Source organism: Prunus avium, chromosome 8, assembly GCF_965620075.1.
Source record: "Prunus avium chromosome 8, drPruAviu1.hap1.1, whole genome shotgun sequence".
NCBI lineage: Eukaryota > Viridiplantae > Streptophyta > Magnoliopsida > Rosales > Rosaceae > Prunus > Prunus avium.
In genome coordinates this window covers 37,702,674-37,724,426 of record NC_142291.1, presented here as the reverse complement: position 1 = coordinate 37,724,426, position 21,753 = coordinate 37,702,674, and the positions used below count along the sequence as shown (strand labels likewise).

The window sequence follows — 21,753 nt, the reverse complement described above, 5'->3', positions numbered from 1 at the left end:
ATCTCATGCTTTAATTAGCAAAATTGGTACCTGCAAAAAGTTGGGGCAAACGACTGTGCTATTTTTTCTATGCCTAATCTTTTTCAAACAGCATATACACTGTGAGGCTTTAAATCCATTTACAAGCTGTTGGTTTTGTCTTAAAACTAATCAGCTTGTGGCTAAACTCGAGGGAAAACAAAAACAAAAATTTTGGATTTATTTTGACTCTGGTTAGGTATTAGTCTGACTCGTTCTCTGTTTTCTAGCTAGGAGGTAAGTGGAGTAGGACAACAACACATAAAAGCTGAAATTATAAATGATATTGCTTTAGATTAGCAGGTGGAGCAGACATGGGTTTAACCAAGTTGGCTAGATATGCTCCTCACTCTACACTCAAGTTCGAATTCTCTTTTCCGTAATTTAGATTATTTTATTAATTATTTCATTAATAATCATTTTATCAGAGTTTGGAGTAGGTAGCAGCTGTAAAATAAGGTATCATTTCTTTACATGATCCAGAATCTGCAGATAAACATCATGAATTTCTGTAAGAGTGATGATGATTGTTCACTGTGATCATGTGGTTAAGTTTAGTAAGCCTGATGCCAAATTCTAGAACCTTGCTTGAATCCTTAGTAATTTGAGGTACTCTAGTTTCCATGAGTGTGCTTTTTCTGATCACCCCTTTTTTTAGCATTATGTGTTGCTCACAAAGTGAATTATATCTAGAAATTCTCACCCTTTATATATATATATTTAAATGATGTTAGAAACCACTCACCAATTAGTTGAGGTTGCCAAAATTGATCAATTCTGTTACATGGGTTGGGAAATAAATTTTCTAGTATTTCTCAACAAAAAAAAAAAGATTTTAGATTGGGAAATTAAATACTATGCATGCATGGTAAATTTGTGAAGATGTCAAGGACACATTAGTAACTTACAAGATAATTAGAGACAAACAATCATGGTACTTCTCTGTGGGAATCTTTTGCTGGATATCATTGTTCCAATGCATCCCTTAATCCTTTAATTAAAAAAGGCTTGACCTCTCTTAGAATTCCTCTCTAATGATGATTAGATCCCAAAGTGACAAAGTCTCCTTTACATTTTACCATCTCTCTCATCTTGCCACCGTTCATTAACCTAATAACCTCTAATTAAATTTTCCTCACCCAACAAATCTGCAACCACATAGGCCCCACCAATTTAGTTTCTTTTAGTTTTCTTTTTTAATTTCCTCAATTTTATTCATTCCTAGCGCACACTCTCTCTCTCATGCAGCTTTGTAATGAAAGCAGTGCATGAGGGTTAGATTGATTCTTGAAGATTGATCTTTATTATCAAACCCATCAAAATTTCATGTGAGGTTTTTAGCTTTGGGTTTATCAAGATCTGTTTATGACTCAACCCACCAGCATAAACAACATGAATAGAGGTACAGTTTGATTCAGAGGTATAGTTTTCTTTTATGTCATGTTGATTTTTTTTTTCTCCATTCATATGCTGGTGCTTCTTCTTGATTGTAAATGGGTGGGAGATGAAATGGGTTGGTGTTATTTATTTAGTTTGGATTTCAGCTATGTAGCTCTTCTGGGTTTTGTGCCAATTTTTCTGGGTTTGTGAAATTTGTGAGTTTCATATTCTCTAACATATTTGTTCAGTTGGCTTTCAGGGGGAAAATGGTTTATTTATGGTATTGTAATTTTGATAGTTGGAGGGAATGAAAATGTTTTAGTTGAGTGAATTAACATGCCTCTGGTTGGTTGCTAAGAAGACTGAGGAGAGGGGACGAAAAATAGTTTTCGAATCTCATTTTGTTTCGTTTTTCCGAAATAATAAGCAATAAAAATTTGATGTTCAACCAAGTTGAGCTCAGTTTCTTGTGCACTCTGGTGTCGAATTGTGAAAAAGGAAAGATTTTAGATTTCAATTATGTTTTTTTTTCTTCCCTTTTCCCTGTTTTCTTGTTTGCTGAAAGTAAAATGAGATTGATTTGGCAACTTAAATTTCAAACGCTTTTAGAAGGAAAGTTCTATTTTTTGAGACAATGGGTCCAAAGATTCTGGTCTTTGGAAATAGCTATTTCAATGTTTTATCAGATCCATTGTTACGAACATCAGTGTCAAATACAATACTTGATGGTTGCTTCAGAATGCGTGAACAGTTCTTCTAAGTTGTTATGAAGATAAATAGGACCAATTGGTATTTAGCTGTTAAATCCTTAGGCTCTGTGGGAGCTTTCAGAACCAGAAAATTATTGTTATACAAATAATCTGGTGACCGCTAAAGGCACTGTTCAAATTGCAAACTAAACTAGTCTGGCGGAATATTTTAGTAAAGATTTCATTTCCTAAGATTTCTCTGTTTATAGTATTTATTTGTGATTTCTTTTCTCAAACAGGTGAGATGGACATGGCATCTATAAAATGTCTGATCAACAGCATATCTCGATTTGTTCATCTAGTTTCAAGCCAGAGATCAAAACCTATGCCTATTCAGAAGGAGTACAGAACCATAGTTGATGTACTAAAGCTTTTGAAGCCATTGCTTGATGAAGTAGTTGACTACAAAATACCTTCAGATGAAATTCTATATAAAGAGTGTGAAGAATTGGATATGGCTGTCAATGGAGCTAGGGAATTCATGGAAAACTGGTCTCCAAAGTTGAGCAAGATTTTAAGTGTAAGTGCAACTTATTTTTAAACTAAATTCACATAATTTCCCTTCCTGAGTATGGTGTGTGTTTCTAGTCCATGCTTGAAGATTGTCATCAATGAATATCTGTTATGATCTCTTTCATTTGGAAAGACAAATGCAAGGAAAATGGCCAGGTTGTGCAAGAAATAGGAATCCTACAACAATAATCACAATGCCAGTATGTTAGGAGATTGCAAACTTCTGTGTTGCCCTTTCTATACTTGGAAATTGAACGAAGCATTGTACATAAGATACCTCGAATTTGAAAGACTATTTGGTGTGTGTATTTGTTTACATGTTTGATAATAGTTTATTTACATTGTCTCCTCAGGCTTTGCGGGGTGAACCATTGTTGATAACAATCCAAAGCTCTTCACTCAAGATTTGCAGCATATTAAGTAGATTGCTGCAGTCATCTTCGTCTGGATCAAGTTTAATTGGTCTTCAGGTATTTGCTAAGTTCAAACTGTTCTGCATGTGTCCTTTTCCTATAAGAAAAAAAGAAAAAGAAGAAAAGGATGATTTCACAAACGTTCTACTACTCATTATCTTTTATATATTACCCTATTTCTTCGAAGCTATCTATTCCACATCCTATTTTGAAACGCACCTTATACTTTAAAATTGTTGTTTAGTCTACTTGCCTTTTATTTTTTTGTTGTTTGGTTCATCGAGAGACAAGTACAACTCTAATCTGTGGTAAATTGTTTCAGCATTGTATGCAGGAAATTCGATGTTTGAAGCAGGAAAGAGTAACAGAATACTTAGAAGAGGCTCTGAAAAGTCAAAGAAATGATATCATGCCTTCCACCAAACATCTTATGAAAATGATTGAATTGCTCAGTTTGTCTTCAAACCAAGAACTGCTGAAAGAAAGCATTGCTGTAGAAAAGGAAAGAATGAATGTCGAAGTCAGTGATGTTAGAGGGGAACTAGATCAAATAAACCAAATTGTGGTACTTGTCTCCCACATTCGTGAATTCATGGTCAAAATTGAGCACCTTGAAACCGCATCCGGCATCCCAATCCCTTCATACTTCCGCTGCCCTTTGTCTTCAGAACTAATGTTGGACCCTGTAATTGTAGCTTCAGGTCAAACCTTTGAGAGATCTTCCATCCAAAAGTGGCTGGATCATGGGCTCACTATTTGCCCAAAGACCCGGCATAGGCTGTCTCATATAAATCTCATTACCAATTATACTGTCAAAGCTATGATAGAAAGTTGGTGTCAGGAAAATGATATAAAACTTCCAACAAACTCTGACGGCTCTAATGCTATCTCAGTCCCATCTCCATCAGATCGAGTATCTCCTGAAGGTTCAATTCACACAGATAGCAATTCGACATCAAGGTCATCTCTTGAAGTTGGAAGTGTATTTGAGAAGCAAAAGAAAGATGTCTCTACTAGATTAAGTGGAGAAATGTCCAATGGATGCCATAGCAGCGAGAAAGACCACTCATCACCAAAACAGTCATATACTCATAGCAGGAGCGGATCAGCCACAAGTGCTGTCTCCAGTAATGATTATGCGCCTCCTGCATTCATTAAGGTGTCAGGGATATCTAATAAGCATGAAAATGTCAATGAGTTGTCTGGAGAGATCGCATCTGAGCATCCAGTTGCTTCTACTCCAAATAAAGAATCAGCAATGCCGTCCAGATTATCAGGAAAACAATCTCTCATTTCCAAAATAAAAGCAGAAGGGACATGGACTGACAGCCCTATTTATCCCAACAGACACCAACTGCTTCCATTTTCTAGGTCAGGATCGGACGAGTTGACGACATCATCCCATGTCACGAAATTAATTGAAGACCTCAAGAGCCAATCCAATGAAGTGCAAACTATGGCTGCAGAAGAGTTGCGGCTTCTTGCGAAGCACAATATGAATAATCGAACTATTATAGGCCAATGCGGTGCTATCACACCATTAGTTTCACTGCTATATTCAGGAGTGATGCTAACACAAGAGCATGCTGTGACAGCTCTTTTGAATTTATCAATTAATGAAGACAATAAGGCAATGATTGCAGAAGCAGGGGCAATTGATCCCCTAATCCATGTTCTGAAAACGGGAAATGACGGAGCCAAAGAAAATTCTGCTGCAGCTTTATTCAGCCTCTCTGTATTGGATGAATACAAGGCAAAAATTGGTCGTTCTGGTGCAGTTAAGGCCTTGGTTGATCTTCTAGGCTCAGGGACTCTTAGAGGGAAGAAAGATGCTGCTACTGCATTGTTTAATCTATCAATTTATCACGAAAATAAGGCGCGCCTAGTTCAAGCTGGGGCTGTGAAATATCTTATTGAGTTGATGGACCCTGATACTGGGATGGTTGACAAGGCCGCTGCTCTTCTGGCAAACTTGTCCACCATTGGAGAGGGGCGCGTGGCAATTGCACGGGAAGGGGGCATTCCGTTACTAGTTGAGATTGTTGAAACAGGTTCCCAGAGGGGAAAGGAAAATGCCGCCTCCATACTGTTGCAATTGTGCCTTCATAGTCCGAAGTTTTGTACCCTGGTTCTTCAGGAAGGAGCTGTCCCTCCCCTGGTTGCCTTATCTCAGTCTGGCACACCAAGAGCAAAGGAAAAGGTATGCAGCTTAAGCGTTTTCTTGCCCATTTATTTAGCTCTCTGTTCATCTGCTTACTAGTCAGTATGCCAAATTGTGGTGAAGGCTTTCCAGGAAGGGCCCATGCAATTTCTAAAACTCTAAAAAATGGCAAAAAGAAATTGATTGTTGAATAATATGATGATTTTCATCTCTTTTGGTGAAAACAGTGCTCTTCCATCCCATCAGTTCATCAACTGTTGTTATTACTTATTAGCAATCTACACAGAAGCTTTACTCCTTTGTCCTTGTGTAGCTATAACCCAAGAATTTACCCTTAACAGACACATGCATCCATATTGTTGAAAGTTTGCGTCAAAGCATCTTATAGGCAAAAAATAAGTCATGTGGTTTCTTCAGGCGAATCTGGAACCATGCCATGGCCGTTGCTATTAATGATATCCCTGTTCAGTCAGCATAAAATTGAAGTTATGCCAAGTATTGTGTGGTTTTGCGAACAGAGAAGATAATATTATGTTTCACATTATATGATGCAGGCACAGCAGCTTCTCAGCCACTTCCGGAATCAGCGAGAAGGGGCAATGGGGAAGGGAAAATAAAGACAATTTTGTTGATCTGTTTTGAGATTCTCCTCCATGATATTTTCTCCCCTTCAAGATATTCCATTAGGTCTATTTTTTTTAATATTCTTTAATTTATTCTAGCTTCAGAGAAGTCTAAATATTTTTTTCCCTTTTTTTGATGGGTGATCATGGAAACATTGCGAAGTACACGAAATGGGACTGAATCAGAAGCCTAGGATGTCTAAACTTTTCTTTCCATGGGTATTCTTTTTACTTTTTCCTCCCTCCTCTAGAGCTTGGAAAAAGGGAGTTTATGTGCTAGGTAGGTTACTTTGCTCTTAGTTTCCCTGAAAACATAGCTTGGTTGAGTTTTAGAAGCGTGCATTGACTTAAGTTTTCTTATGTTTTTGATTGATTTGGTTCTCAATCAATGTTGTACATATACTTGTACATAATGCTATAGACTCGTGCAATTTGCAATATGATCACAGCATTTCTATTTATGTGCTATTTGATGCCCATTTGTTCTTGTTTCTTAATCTCAGTTTTGTTGGCAGAAATTTATGCTCCATTTGAACCTTTCTCTACTGATGCCATAAGTTGGGCTGGCTATATTTGATAAAAGCCCATTATATTGTATTTTATCTCTCGTTTCGTTACACTTTCTTAAATTAGAATGAAATGAACCGGTACGGTGACTATTTTGGAGCGCTAATAACAGTTTGTAAAAACACACACAATGATACATTCTTTAATTTTATCAGCATAAATTATGTCTCTGCTTTTCATTGAAGGGGACTTGATAACACAATCAATCTGATGGCTTATATTTGCTGGCTGAAACCAAATTTAGATGAAGATTTCAGATTTCAGATTTCAGATTTAGGCCTAAAAAAGCTGCTGCCACAAATCAGGAAAAAATAAAAACCATGCTTTGCTATTTGGGGTGGGTGCCTTATTTGATTCATAGAATGAATACTTAGCAAAGGCTTGCTAATTAAGCAAATCTCTCAGTTGAAAAGCTTGAGACAAAGATATCTCCAATATGCATTATGCTTTGCTTTTTCTCAAGGAAAAGAGAAAAGAAAAAAATGCGGGCACGTTTCCCACCTCTGCCCGCTCTACCCGGACCTTGATTATGGATGTCATTGATTCATTGAACAAGGATTAGCTTCTCTGTTAGGCAGCTTAAAATGACAAATTGGCCATTCATGCTGCAATTAAACTAATAATTAATTTGAAAAATTGTAGGAGTTGTAAACAAAAGCTTACTCTGCAAGACGCGAGTTAGGTTAGTCGGTCAAAGCAATGTGTTCGCCCTCTTGCATTCGAGTTTGATCATTCTACCCGTACAGAATCAAACACTTAACCTAGCTTAATTCTAAAAATTATTTTCCAACTTTCATTCGTTATTTAGGATGAACTATTATCGATCATGATTAACTTAACCATGTACACATGAATCGAATTTTGGCCCCACCAAATTGAAATAAAAAGCCTCACTCAACAAACCTCCACCTAAACACAAAGCAGATGGAATGCCTTCTCCATGAAAAGGAAGACAGTTCATAGATAAAGAATGATATTGATATCCATATGCTAAAAATGCGATGAATATTAATAAATTATTTGAGGTATGTCAATTGTGTCATGGTTAGTCGCGATTGACACGATGTGCAATATTGAAATGATATTGAGGTTATGTCACGCTCATTCTCAACCGTTCGTTTATGGGTGGACCCACCTTGCATGTGCCCTATGTACCGCTGATTGGCCGATTAAAATTTACCACAGCTGGTCTCATATTATTTTACTATAAATGCTGTGTTTTTTTAACTTCGTGCTTGATATAATAATATAAAATTAAAGATTCTTCGGGTATATTTTAGTCTTAGTAATCATAATAAAATAATTACTGTTCACGATTAGTAATATATTAATTTATTTTAAAAGCATGTATGAGGTTTCCCCACTCTAATTTTTAGGATTTTTCCCAAAAATTTCCCAAAGGTTTCATGCTCAATTAGGTGTTACTTCTCGAGGTATTCTAATCTGAATAATAATGAAACACTTACTTATATATGTATGCACGCGATGATTTTCCATTTTCTTGAATGATCAATAGTCGTTGATTAATGTCAGTCTCACGATAAATTTCATACCAATCAATAAGTTACGTGACTAATAAAACTAGTGTAATTTATAATTATATTCACTATCCCAACCCTTGTAGCTATTAGTCGAATGGTGGTACACGTCACCTAAAAAGAAGTACGATGATGCTTGTTATAATATATAATTGAGCATCTCGATTAGGAAAGTCATTAACAATAATGGACTAGTTTGTTGATTATTATAATTTTTTAATTAATAAAAACACTAGTCATCTCTCCATATATTACACTGCAAGAGGAAACAGGGTGGAACTTCATATCCAAGCAGGGGGGACAAGGGCAGAGGTTATACAGTAAATGAAGATGATTTTTCATGGGGTTTTGAACCTTGACAAAAGCTTGGCATTTTTTTGAGGGTGGATTTGAACCTTTGCAAATTAACTAATCAATGGCACCAGTTTTTTTCGAGGGTCGTGAGAAACCATTATAATTTGTTGTATATTATTATTATCATTATTATAATATATAAACCATGCATGCAGACCTACTAGAAATTAGGCTTAGATCTCAAAGGATGTATACAGAAGCCTGACTCTATCAAATCAATGCTAGCTTATGATTTCAAGGGTCTGAAAATTTGATTGTAATCCCAAGTGTATATTTGTTCGTTGACTGGCATTTTGAATTTCTTGCAACAATTGGGCGTCATAATTTAAATCACACTAGAGAGGTATACGTGGGTTAGGTCAGTTATTTAAAATAATGTGTTCATCCTTGTATTCGAGTTCAATATCTCTTCTTATATATTAAAGTAGTTTAGAATATTCATTTGTTAAATTGTCAAAAGGTAAAAAGATAGACACGGGAGTGCGAAATGCGAAAGGAGAACAGTCTAGATTCAGGGAATGAATGGAGGTAAAATGTTTCACTATCACAACACAAGTAAAGTGCCCAAAGATCTAAAAGATACATTTTGTTTATCATTAATTTCTTTTTTTTTTTTTTTTTTTTTTGGTCAATATCATTAATTTCTTAAGTGGACGAGGTAGAAGTATATGACTAGTGATTATTGACTCTCATTTGCTTGCAAAGTATACTTAGTCTACAAATCTATTATGAAATATGTTGTCATCACATGGATTAAAAATAATATAATTATGTGTTTACAATAATAATTTTGATCAACATTCTACTGTAGCCGTCAGAGGACTCACACCCCTAGAATAAAAAGAATGATCGAAGAACACTATAAAAACTTTTTGACTTGGGTCACGTAAACTAAGGTCATGTCAGAACTTATGACTAACCTAAGAGAAAAATATTTGAGATCATGGACCAGTCCCTTTTGTAGGACGGTAAATGAGATTTGATATAATTACCACATACTTGTGATTCTAATGGGTAAAATTCCATAATTTACAGCTGTAAAGACACTTGAAGCCCACACAATTACCTCTAATTTTTATTGTTGTTATTACTAATTTTTATTTATTTATGGTAATAAAATTATTTTTATTTCTTGCTTACTCTCCAAGCACAAATGTAATGAGAGCATGATTTACTTCTAATGAATTGAACATTGCTAATTAAACCCACTAGTGTACGTAGTGTTTTGGAGTAATTGGTCTTCTAGGAAATGTTCTAGATTCGAATTCTAGCATTCGTGTAGTATATATGAGTTTAATATGCTATCGCCCCTCTCAATAAGAAATATCTTCAAATAAAATTGTATTCAAGTCCTGATTATATTTTGACGTCCCTATTTCATGATCACATGAATGAGAAAGATAAAGGAGATTCAATAATTTTCTAAATTTAGAAATAACAATGGGAAACAAGGGGGATTTTCAAAAAAAATTAATGCACATGTAGCTAAATAACTGAGATCCCTCCCTTTGGCATATTGACTCAAAGAAATTAATGTCTTAGTAATTCGTTCGATTATAGATATATCTATAGATACACCTGTATTTATTTATATATTTTAGGTCAAATTGTAGGAGAACCCTAGTAATTAATTGAAAAGAGAGTTGATTTTTCAACCTCCATTTTCTCCATTCACACTCCCTTTTGCTTTTTAATACTTTTTAATTAATTTTGTTCTTTCTCTTTCCTATTCTACCCTTGTTTTACATTAATTTCTTTTTTCAATTTACACTTCCATTTTCTTTTTCTTTATACATTTATATTATATTTTTTTTCTTTATGCTGTTAAATGAACATAATATATATATATATATATATATATATATATATATATTTATTTAGAAAACCTATATAATGCTTTATGAAGTTAATAAAATGTTGAATTAAACATTAGAAAAGAAAAAAAAAGAAGGGCGTAGTCGGCCGGGGAGGGGAGGAGCTCCTGTCAATCTCTATCCCCAGCCACTTTCCCCACCGACACCCAAAGGCTCCAAGTTCCAACTCCCCAACCTCAATCCACCCACCTCTAATATATATATAATAAAAACCCCATGCAGCCTTAACACTCCTCAACTTCTCCATCAGCTGAGCAGCTCTCCCCTTCCCGACTAGACTACGCCCTTCTTTTCTTTTTCTTTTTCAAGTTTTTTTCTTTTTTCTAATTATATATTTTAGTTTAATTGAATTTTTAATGCATTTTTAAATTAATTCAACTTTTTATTAACTTCAAAAGCTTTATAGGTTTTCAAAATAAAATGAAAAAAATATTATCATGTTCATTTAGCAGCAACTTAAAGAAACGGACCAAAATTGACTAACGGTCTTAAAAACAGAAATCAAATTGGCCAAATTGAAAATACATGGACTAAATTGGCCAGCGTTATAAAACACAAGGACCATTTTGACATTTAAGCCAAAGAAATAATATAGAAGTGAAAGTAAAAAGAAATGAATGTATAATAAGGGTAGAATAGAAAGAAAAAAAAGAAAAAGAATAATTAAAAAATATTAAAAAACAAAAGGGAGTGTAAGTGGAGAAAATAAGAATGGAAAAATTAGCGATCCCATTTGTATGTATATGCTTTATTCCACATATATAACAAAGGTGTAGATATCATGCTAATGCTAGTGTGTGAGATAATAACCATCACTTTCATTGTTAATCATATTGACAATAACATCAATCAAATTTATCTCCTTAGTTAGAGTCAAGAATTTTGTTTCGTGCTCAGATACCATAATAGTTACCTATTGATAGAGAAACCTAAGATCTAAAACAAAATTTTCATCATTAGATGAAGAATAATACTCTCTCTTATAATAATTTATTAAGTATTGCCGCATTTGATTACATAAGACACCTTAAGTAAGAGAAATTTAAATCCTTCGATTGCACATTTTACATTTGGTAATGTACATACGCATGAGAGAGAGAGAGAGAGAGAGAGAGAGAGAGAGAGAGATGGGATAAATAAGATGATCTTACATTTGCTCAAACTTCATCTCTTATTTTGTGTTTAATCATCAGATGTGAGTGTAAAACTATTCAAATATGTTCACAGTTCATGTGCTAGTTTCCAAAACTTTTTTAGTCACAGAAGGGTGTTGTGCAAAAAATCAGAACCCACGGGGATTCCATACACAGGTCACTATTTCAAGTGTTTTAAAGGGCAGATGGGGCCGAATTCATGTGTCAGAAATTGAAGTTTGAATTTAGGAGAAGAAAAGTGGGAGAGAAATTAAATTTTGACAAGGGCATTCTTGTCACTTTAGAAAAGGAACTGTCATTCAATTCATTATACAACACGGGTCAAGAAACAAAATCATGTTATTCCCTTAATTTTACCCCCTTCATACTTTTTCCTGTCTCCATTTCAACCTACTGTCCAAACTCCCTTTCCATTTTCACAAAAAAGCCCTAAAACACAAATTCTCTCTCTCTCTCTCTCTCTCTCTCTCTCTCTCTCTCTCTATCACACACACACACACACACAAGAAGGAGAAGAAGAATAATTGTAATCATCCCTTAAGAGTTGAGTTTGCTCCACCCTTTTTAGGAAAAACCAGCCCCGTAACATTTTAAGAAACCAAAGCTGCACACAATTATCCATCAGAAAACCAGAGCCTCCCAAATCTCTGTATAGTAATATTGCTCAATCAAACCAAACAAAACACCCACAAGAAAGAGAAAGAGAGAGAGTAGTCAAGAGCAACAGTGGCCCTCTATCAGCTTGTACTCTCCCATCAGTCTCATCAACTCTCTTCATCAACATCAAAATCTTCTTTTGCTTCACCATTTCCAGTTCCTTTCCTTCTCTCTCTTCCTCCCTCCCTCTACCTCTTTTCAGAAAATGGAAATCCTGTAATATCAATCAATTAATCAGAACTTTGTCTTCTTTTAATCTCTTTCTTCATCAGAGTGCTTGGCTTACTTGTTTTCGTAATTATAAAACCATAGCCAACATAGACTCATCTCAGTACTGCGAGCTACACAAATTATTAGAACTCTCTCTCTCTCTCTCTCTCTCTCTCTCTCTCTCTCTCTCTCTCTGTGGTGAAGAAACCCTAGAACAAGAAATCAAGAGTTCTTCAAACAAAAACAAAGCATAAAACACCTTAATTCCATGGATTCAATCCAAGACATGGATGGAGGCTCCAACTCTCATCACCATGAGATGAACATGGCATCAAGCAATAACCTAATTATCAACACAAGCTCAATGAACCCTGCTACTACTCTAGCCTCAGCAGCAGGAGCAGCTGGAACCTCTTCTTCTTCTTCTTCTTCATCTCCTGCTTCCAGCAGCCGCTACGAGAACCAAAAGCGGCGCGACTGGAACACCTTCGGCCAATACCTCAAGAACCACCGCCCCCCGCTCTCTCTCTCCCGGTGCAGCGGGGCCCACGTCCTCGAATTCCTCCGCTACCTCGACCAGTTCGGCAAGACCAAGGTCCACACCCCCATCTGCCCTTTCTACGGCCACCCGAACCCTCCGGCTCCCTGCCCCTGCCCACTCCGCCAGGCATGGGGCAGCCTGGACGCCCTCATCGGGCGCCTTCGAGCCGCCTTTGAAGAAAACGGAGGCAAGCCCGAAGCCAACCCGTTTGGGGCTCGAGCCGTTCGACTTTACCTTCGCGAGGTTCGTGATTTGCAGTCGAAAGCAAGAGGCATCAGCTACGAGAAGAAGAAGCGGAAGAGGCCACCGTTGCCGCAGCAGCTGCCGCCTCCACCACTGCCGCCGACAGGTCATCACCATCCAGGTCAATAGGAAGTCAAAGCAAGCTACTGTTACGACCAATGAAGATATGAGGGTACCGTCTTTATATATTTAAATTACGCTTTTTAAGACTTATGTGGTGGTATTTGGATGTTATTGTTAATTAGGGTTTTAGTTAATTTCATGATATCAAGTGGTTGTTGGTAGCCACTGCTAAGCTTTAGCTAGAGACAGACCTGCGTTTTTCATCAGTTAATTCTGTGTTTCTATAAATCTGTTTGCTTTGCTTTGACTAAAAGCAAACCTTTACTTAATTAGATCCATCTTCTGTGGGATATTATGAGTGAGCCTCTTCTCGATGTGCAAACAGTACACCACTGTTTGTTAGTATTAATACTTTGTACTTCTTGCTTCTGTTTCCATGGTTAATCCGTATCGAACTTAGCATAATAATTTGGATACTGCTTGCATCCTTTCCTGGAAATCACAGTTGATACATCATAATTCTTCGGTGCAAAAATAATTCATATAAAAAACACAAAAAGAAAAACATAATTCATTTGGGAAGTATTTTTCTAATAATTTCGTTTTGGTTTTTATGCATTTTCTTTCTTCTTTTGTTTCTTTTTTCATGCATCCCTATAAACCCACAGATTTGCAGCCTTGGGTAAACACATGCTAAAAATTTCTCGAAAGCTGGTGCTGGAAACTCCAAGTTAACTCAGTTTTTTTCAATTTTTTTTTTCATACTTGATAAAGTATGAAAAGACTTTACACAAGGATCATATATATATATGTAGTCAGATATGTCCTGCAGCACTATATATAATATATATACTTTTCTTTTGAATGCTTTTGTGTGTTGCAGATTGGTACATTTTGTCAGACAAGTCTCTCTTTATCTCTGACTTCCCTTAGCTTCCCCCTTGTCCATGTTGCCACGTTTTCTTACTTTACTGTCTTAGGAATAGGTTGATTCATACATGCCTTTGAATTCTTCTTCTTGTGTGCAAAACTTGAAGAGAGAAAAAACTTTTAGACATCACTAGCTCGCATGTACAACGAGGTAACTTGATTCAAATTTGGTTTTGGTCTTGTTAGATTTATGAGCTAATTGTAATTAGAGAGATTGAAGTTAATTACTTTGTGATATATTATGGGTGGAGCATGCGTGTCATGAGCCCTTATTTGTCATATGTGACTTTCCTTATTTGTCATATCAGTCTCAGATAGTCAGATGGTACTGACCCAAACAGAAATAGTGGAATACTGCGAAGTCTGCAACACAGAGAGAAAGAGAGAGAGAGAGAGAGAGAGTTCCAATTTCGTGAAACATGGTTAATAAAATAAGCATTAATCTACTAAAGAAGGCAAAGCTTTGCATCCAATACTTTGCCATATTTTGATGCTATAGCTAATTAGGAAAAAAATATACATGTCTGCCGCTGCTTGCTAGTTATAGTTGGTTCAAAAGTACAAGTCGAGCTATAGGAAATTGAGGGAAATAGTGTTTTAAATTATTCAATCTGGCCGACAGCTTGTCTGTGATTGGACAACTCTGTGTCAAAATTCCTCATAATTTAATTTCTATAATTAAAGTGCTCATTATTTAGGCGAAGAAATTAGCTTAGAATTATTTAACAAATGGATACGTGGTGGTAGCTAGAGAAAAAAAACCTTATTGACCCGTTTGAGTTGAAGTAGTGGGGCATCAAGGAGCACTTTAAACTCTTAGAGGATCTATTCATACTTCTAATCATTTCGGTCCAACATAGGATTATTTTTTCTAGTATGTTTTAGATTCCATCAAGAGACCAGTTTATTAGTAAAATATGCATCAAAAGCTACCATCAACTTTATCATGTCATCGGATTTCTCTCTCTCTCTCTCTCTCTCTCTCTCATTTGACAAGATCAATTATTTTATTAAGATTTGATAACGAATTTTCACAATTACTTTTTTCTGAAACACCTCCTCTCAGGAACTGCGCACCTTCTTCAAAAAGTATAGGCACCTAGGAATTGTTTTCTGGTTTGTTTTTTCAAATAGCATTAATTCATCAGGAGGATGTTAGCTTGATATACATTAGTAAATTGGTGATTCATTTTCTGACAGCTTAAGTTTTTAGGTTCGATTTAGTGATTATCTAACATAGTAAGTATTATAGGTCTCGATTATCTAACATAGTATGTATTACTTGACAAACTTAAGCTTTTGGTGTATGTCTTTGTAATGCTTGATTTGGACTGTCTATTTCTTTTCATCTTGTTCTTGCTTGTTTCAACCATAGCTATATGTTACATATCTATGTGTCCGCACACTCTTGAATTTCTAAAACACGCTTAAAATTAAAGGTCAAGAAAAACAAAGCAGAGGATCCGAATTTTTTAGATTTATGTACATATAAGATAATAATTCAATCATCTTCATGTGTGCTAAAATTAAAGGTAAAATGCAGTACTTGTACACATAGCAGCACCCACCCCCAAAATGTCTTTGATATACTTCATCTTCATGAGTGTATGATGTGCTAATTAGCAAGCGTTTCTTCTTTTTGTTCTTTTTTTTCCTCATGTATATAATCACCTGAGTCAAAACAGAAGAGCTCTGCGGGATATTATATCCTTCTTAATTCATAGAGATAATATACTCCTATATATATATATATATATCCTCATTGTCTCTCATTTATCATCTTCTGTTTCTCTCATTCAGATCCGAACTTGTTTTATTGATGGTTTTGCATTTCCTGATATCGTTTTTTTTTTCGTGTTCTTCATTGGAAAACATTTTCATGTGTAAGAGGCTTTCATGATTTTGTTAACTTGAGCATGCATGCTAGGTCTCTGGTGTGTTTGCGAAGGTATGAAAATCTTTGAGTGTCAAAGTTTTAAAGGTTTATATGCAGAAATAATTGAATATTTTTCACTTAACAAGCTCAATATACAACCACTTTACCCGTGTGTTTAACTTTTTTCATTTCTCTGGTTTCTGGTTTGTTGGGGGCTGGGTGAAAACATATAATTATTTTGTTTCTTATTTATTGTTGTACTTTCTCATATGCACTAGTAGTACTTATTTTGTCTCTCATTCAGACCGCATTAATTAGGATTTGAACACATACGGGTGATGTTATTAATGGGTGACTGACAAAGTTGATATTTTTTAAACTAGAATATATCATATATATACTATTAATTACTAGATACACGGGTTATAACATTAGTGAATTGGTTAACTAAGCGACAATGTGATTGTCACACAAAAATATTTCTTCACAATCGTATAAACACTACAAATCGGGTTTGTCTAAGCGATTCATCATGCATATCTAATCCGAAATTTTAAACGCACGTTAATTCTTCTTTTGGGTTAATCATACATGAGTTAAGTATAGTACAAGTGATTCCACTTGAGCGATTGAGTAATCTTCCTATGTGTCGACCGATCTTGTGTTAAGGTAGATGATTAACACTTGATATCAGGATCTTCTCATTCGAGTTATTTTCTTGTGATTTTTTTGTTTGGGTGGAAAAAATAAACTTGTGATTTATTTCTCAAAAATGTTACTCTTAATTATTATTATTATTATTATTACTCTTACCATTAATTACCATATTATCGTGCATGTAATTTACGGAAGGTCAACCGACAAGAACTTCTAGATGGACCTAGCTTTTTCAATGGTAGTGAAGGCAGTATCCTAAAGAATCTCTCTCAGTGACTGGAGATTACTGATTTTCTAGTCAAAATAACCAAATATGCCACTCCGTCGTGGATGAAATAATTGTCCTACATTAGTGAAGCAGACTGCGTGTCCACCAACCAATAAGTTGGGGGACTATCACTATCAGAACTTGCTGTGTGCTGCTTCAAAATAAATGATGGGCCAAAAGTGTAGAACACCACAAATAATATTAGTCACAAGTAGTTTTGAGCGGAATGTATTCAAGTGATTAAGTGCAGTTATCTATGCAGTCGACGTCTCATGTTCGAATCCCTTTTTTTTTCTTTCTTTTTTGTCATGATTAAATTATGTGCCTGCAATTCAATTATTTTGCCATGGTTGAATAATGTGTCAGCTTGCATCAGATCAGGACTTCTAATCCCACTACCTTAAGGCAAAATAAAAGTAATTATTTGTTCATTAATTACTTCTCTCTCTGCAACCATTGAAATCTACCACCCTGATTTTCCATTATGTATCAATCTATCAATGAATTGTGCTATTTATTGGCACACATAATTCTTTGAGAGATTTTCTATTTAAACCCCGCACTTCTCTTTGTTCACCCCAATACTTAAATCATTAAACTGTAAGTTTTATTATTGGGTAAAAAGACAAAAAAGGTCATCCAACTTAATAATTAACCCTAGTACATCTATATACACACCCCACCACTTTTTATATTAAGTTTTAGAAAAATACAAACTCCTCTACATCGTATTTAAATTGGATCAGGACAGAGGTAAAATATAAATTTGATCAGATCAGGACAAACTCCTCTACTTGGAGAGAGGTAAAGTTGTTCTCTTTCTCTAGAAAGTATTAAATTTCGGGTTTAGGGTTCTATTTGTTTGTGTTTTTTTTGCTAGGAACAAAGAAAATTGTGGGGTTTAAATAGAAAATCTCTTTTATTTCTTATTTTTTCAGTTTGGGGTGTATTTAAGGGTAGTTTGGGAAGATAGTGGGGTTTTCTTAGAAATTGTGAAAATTTAAATTAAAAGATGGGATGAACTAAGAGAAGTGTGGGGTTTAAATAGAAAATTTCTTCTTTTATATCAGAGAAAGAGATGTCTGCGTGATCAAATCATGTGTAAAATTGGAAAGAAAGAAAAAAACAATTTTTTTGGGGTTTAATTGATTTACTGTGCAGCAGCAGTACTGTGACTGTACAATTGGGCAGGAGCATGCAGCAGAACAAATCGGGCAATAGAGGCGAAATTAAACTGGCAGTAATTAAGGCTGCCATAAAATTTACCTTCCCCATAACTTGATGTGCTATATCGCATGCATGATTTAAGCCTGTGAGTCTGTGACGGATTGGTCCATTTCAATCTCTCTCTCTGAACAGAACGAGAAAAAGGTCGTGCAATTCTCGATTAACTGCGCGATATATTATATATGATAAATTTTTTCCCATTTCACACAAATTTTTCTGCTCTCGAAACCTCCAAAGGAGAAACTACGTCTCGCCCAGGCTCAGCTTAGCCATGCCCCAAAATAATTAATAACACAAACACACCCAGGTTCCGGCCACATGACTTAAGCTTGAGCGGCACTCCAAGTAAGTACTAACCCTACCCCACACGTGTTGTCTACCAAAGCTAGCCCAACGATCAATTCATGTAATAATTTTTGGCTGCAGCTATCAGAAATTAAATTCTGACCTCCAACTATCTGCTTGGCCACCTGCCTTTATATCTAGCTAGAATTATTACTGAATTTATTACATTTTTTTGTACACTTCTGGGTACCAAATACTATGAATTTTGTGATCACCGTCATGACTCAGATAGGTGAAAATGTGGAGTAAATAAAATTCTCAGAGTGTTCCTCTATCTCTCCGGTACGAGAATCCCGCATTCTACGGTCAATCCGACTGGACTTTCAACACGACGGACAAAGTGGGACCCAATCAGGGCCTTCCAACCGTGCAAACTCACGTGTACACCTGCCTCCAATGTCGGTCTTAGTGACATTTATGCTCCTTTGCTTTTCGCCTCGTTCCAACACTAGATCTCCACCGTTAATCCCCACCTCCGACACCATTACGTGGCACCATCTGGGCGCTTCTTTGCTCTTGCCTCGCTTACCGTGAACCGTACGAGATTGTTGTCGCGTCCCCATCACTTGTTTAATTGGCTTTCAAATTTTTATCTCGTCTCCATTCAAATGGGCCCCAATGAGTCAAAAATATTAAGGGCGATGTGTGGGTCCTACAGCCTCCCTCTTTTTAGCGGTTGTATTGGACTTTCTCACCGTACGGACACTCATATCATATGGGCTTTGATCCGAGAGGGGAAATTTCTTGCTCTCTTTTTTTTTGTTTTGTTTGTAATTTTTTTTAATAATTATTTAGGTCAAAAAACATGAGGACATGTCATGTCGTATTGAAGTAAGTAATGAAAACAGGATATTCTGCCATGTAATTTTATTTGATTATACTGTGGGATCAAAAAACATGAAACATGTACTCAAATGACAAAAACCTAATACCATTTTCAAAACAACCAATAATGAACACGTACTATTTGAACAGAAAAATAGAGCTTTGATTATTGTTCGTTGGAGTGTGATTTTTGGGTGGAATCAAGTCCTTCATATATAGTATAGACTTGAGTGACATTACACGTAAGGGGATTTATTGAGAATATTTATCAGTATTGTTTCACATCGGAAAGTTAAAGAACATTGCACCGTCGCATCGAGTCGTACGACATGAACACAACTTGAAAGCGTAAGTATCTGCCATAAATTACGACAGGTTGAAATGGCTTTTATGAAGATTCATATTGACTTGGTCAAAGTAATATGGGTTCTTCTCTAACGAAGAAGGGAGAGGAGGAAGGAAGAAGTATTAGGAGGGGCCATTTTCATGCTTGATAGTTTCGAATGTTGACAACGCCGCGTCACTGTGAAACTGTCAGGTTGAGGAAGCCTGTGAAGCATCACATATAGCGCGGGGCCGGCTAAAGCATCAGAGTGGCCACATCACATACATTCTGTAACATGGTACTTTCGTTTTGTCTTCTTTCTCTATATATGTGTGATTAATTACTACAAAAAATTAGTTTGTCTTTTAAAAAACATATGCGTTTTAGAATAAAAATAGGCTCAAATTGATTCCCTGTAGCAAATTTAGCTTTGTGTAGCCTTTTTTTGGGTTAAATTACTCCATCAACTTAATTGGAATGCATGACTCCGATTCCTCCTTAACATGATCTATGATTACTCCGGTAACTGTTTATTCGGATTTTAATTAGCAAACATGCCTTAAAAGTTTAGAAGAAAAAAAAAACCCTAGCTTTTGAATTTTTGTATAATATGTAGACACAACAAGTGGTAGTACAATTATGAGTTGGCATAAATTCTTTACGTCCTCTTAGGTTTTGACTATTAAAACTACGTACTATATTATTTTGGTTGACGAATTATCCAACGAAAACGAACAGGTTTTCCTGGACCACCATATATGCTGCAGTGGCGGAGCTAGAAGCTAATCTGTAGGGGGGCCAGTACTATAAATGCAAGATTATATAGAGTTATATTTTAACTAATATTGTAGTTGATGCTTAAGAAATAATGGGGTTTTCATGGAGTTTGGGGGGGGCATGGCCATGGCAAGCCTGCATGTGGCTCCGCCCCTGTATTATATGCATGATCGATCTCTTCTCCTACCTAACTATTAATTTAGTCTCCATATCATATATTGTATACATATATACAACGGCGGTTCTATGTTTTGGAGGCCTTAGGCGAACAACCTAAATGAGGGCTTCAAATTTATATGTATATGTATGTGATTTTCTTTTGCTAAATTTAAAAATATAAAAAAAAAAGTATATGAACTTAAATTCACAATTGTAACATGCTTAAATTCACAATTGTAACATTTAAGAAACAAGCAATATGTAATTTACACAACAACTTTATAAAAGACATTAAAACATCACTTAAATATAACACATCTTGCATTTTCCATTAGCTTTACATAATATATATTTTTAAATAACATAGATAATTATATATAGGGGTTTATACAAATTGGGGGCCCTTCCAATTTGGCAGGGGCGGAGCCACACACAGGCCAGAGGTGGCTGTGCTGTGGCCCCCTCATTTCTCATGAATTCCATTGAAGTTTTTATATAAAACTTGGAAATATGTATGTAATTTAAAATCTTTTTCAGCTATTAGACGCCCTAATATTTAGGCTCTAGCTCCGCCAATGCAATTTAGGGGCCATAGGCAGTCGTCTAGGCTACTTGTGCCTAGGGCCTCCCCTGCATATATATATTTATATGCACAGTGCTGCATGCAGAGATTTTGACGAAAGGACACCATGCATGGTAGATGATATATTATAACTAGCTTTTTTCAGAGAGAGAGAGAGAGCGAGAGAGAGTGAGAGTACACGTACGTACGTAAGGAAGCCAGAAATAATAGACCGATGAGAAAGAAATGAGTAAATATCGCGTTGGAAGATGAGGCTCTTTCTTCTTGCCTTTCGGGCTTGCGAGCTACAGTAGGGTTTTATCTCAAAGTAAAGAAGAGAACAGAAGCTAAAAACAAAAGGAGGTTTAATTTGATTTCTATATAGAGCGCTTTATAGGTTATGCAATAAATGGTTGTCTGTCTGTGTACAACTCTCTCGCTGCATGTGAGAGTTCAGATTGTATAAAGATGCCCTAGAAATTACGACCCCATAGCCACAATCTTCTTGGTTCTGCATTTCAGGATTTGTAAATATATTAATATATGCACGGTCATGTCCTTTTCAAACATCTGTGGCTGGCGGGAGGAAGGCATATATATCTTATCTCTATACTGTTTTAGGGCTTTGAAATAGATTTATTGTTGGTAAGTGCTTTTAACTGTTTGTCTCGATTGATTTTATAAAGCTGAGCATGATTTCAATCTGCTGTCTGTGTAGGGAGGCTTGACCAGCTCGGCTAGGGT

At 35.8% G+C, this 21,753-nt stretch overlaps 2 protein-coding genes across 3 annotated transcripts; both read left to right on the top strand.

Annotated features, from left to right (window-relative positions):
- Positions 1-1,045: 1,045 nt before the first annotated feature.
- Positions 1,046-6,325, top strand: LOC110757498 (ARM repeat superfamily protein). 2 transcript variants are annotated; one of them, XM_021959124.2, is made up of 5 exons: positions 1,046-1,420; positions 2,387-2,667; positions 3,014-3,130; positions 3,396-5,273; positions 5,789-6,325. In XM_021959124.2, the coding sequence occupies exons 1-5, from the start codon at positions 1,384-1,386 to the stop codon at positions 5,849-5,851; spliced, it is 2,376 nt and encodes a 791-aa protein (XP_021814816.1). In that variant the 5' UTR covers positions 1,046-1,383; the 3' UTR covers positions 5,852-6,325. The 2 variants fall into 2 exon arrangements, with proteins under 2 accessions (XP_021814816.1, XP_021814818.1); XM_021959126.2 differs by having other exon boundaries at positions 1,047-1,438.
- A 5,402-nt stretch (positions 6,326-11,727) lies between these two features.
- Positions 11,728-17,224, top strand: LOC110757431 (protein LIGHT-DEPENDENT SHORT HYPOCOTYLS 4-like). Its single transcript, XM_021959027.2, has 2 exons — positions 11,728-13,167; positions 16,717-17,224. The coding sequence occupies exon 1, from the start codon at positions 12,480-12,482 to the stop codon at positions 13,122-13,124; it is 645 nt and encodes a 214-aa protein (XP_021814719.1). The 5' UTR covers positions 11,728-12,479; the 3' UTR covers positions 13,125-13,167; positions 16,717-17,224.
- Positions 17,225-21,753: the final 4,529 nt, after the last annotated feature.

Excerpts from the sequence above, each read along its gene's own strand:
- LOC110757498 (XM_021959124.2), top strand. The coding sequence starts at position 1,384 with ATGACTCAACCCACCAGCATAAACAACATGAATAGAG. Across the intron at positions 1,421-2,386 it reads CATAAACAACATGAATAGAG|GTGAGATGGACATGGCATCT; the intron begins GTACAGTTTGAT and ends TTTCTCAAACAG. Across the intron at positions 5,274-5,788 it reads CACCAAGAGCAAAGGAAAAG|GCACAGCAGCTTCTCAGCCA; the intron begins GTATGCAGCTTA and ends TATATGATGCAG.
- LOC110757431 (XM_021959027.2), top strand. The coding sequence starts at position 12,480 with ATGGATTCAATCCAAGACATGGATGGAGGCTCCAACTCTCATCACCAT.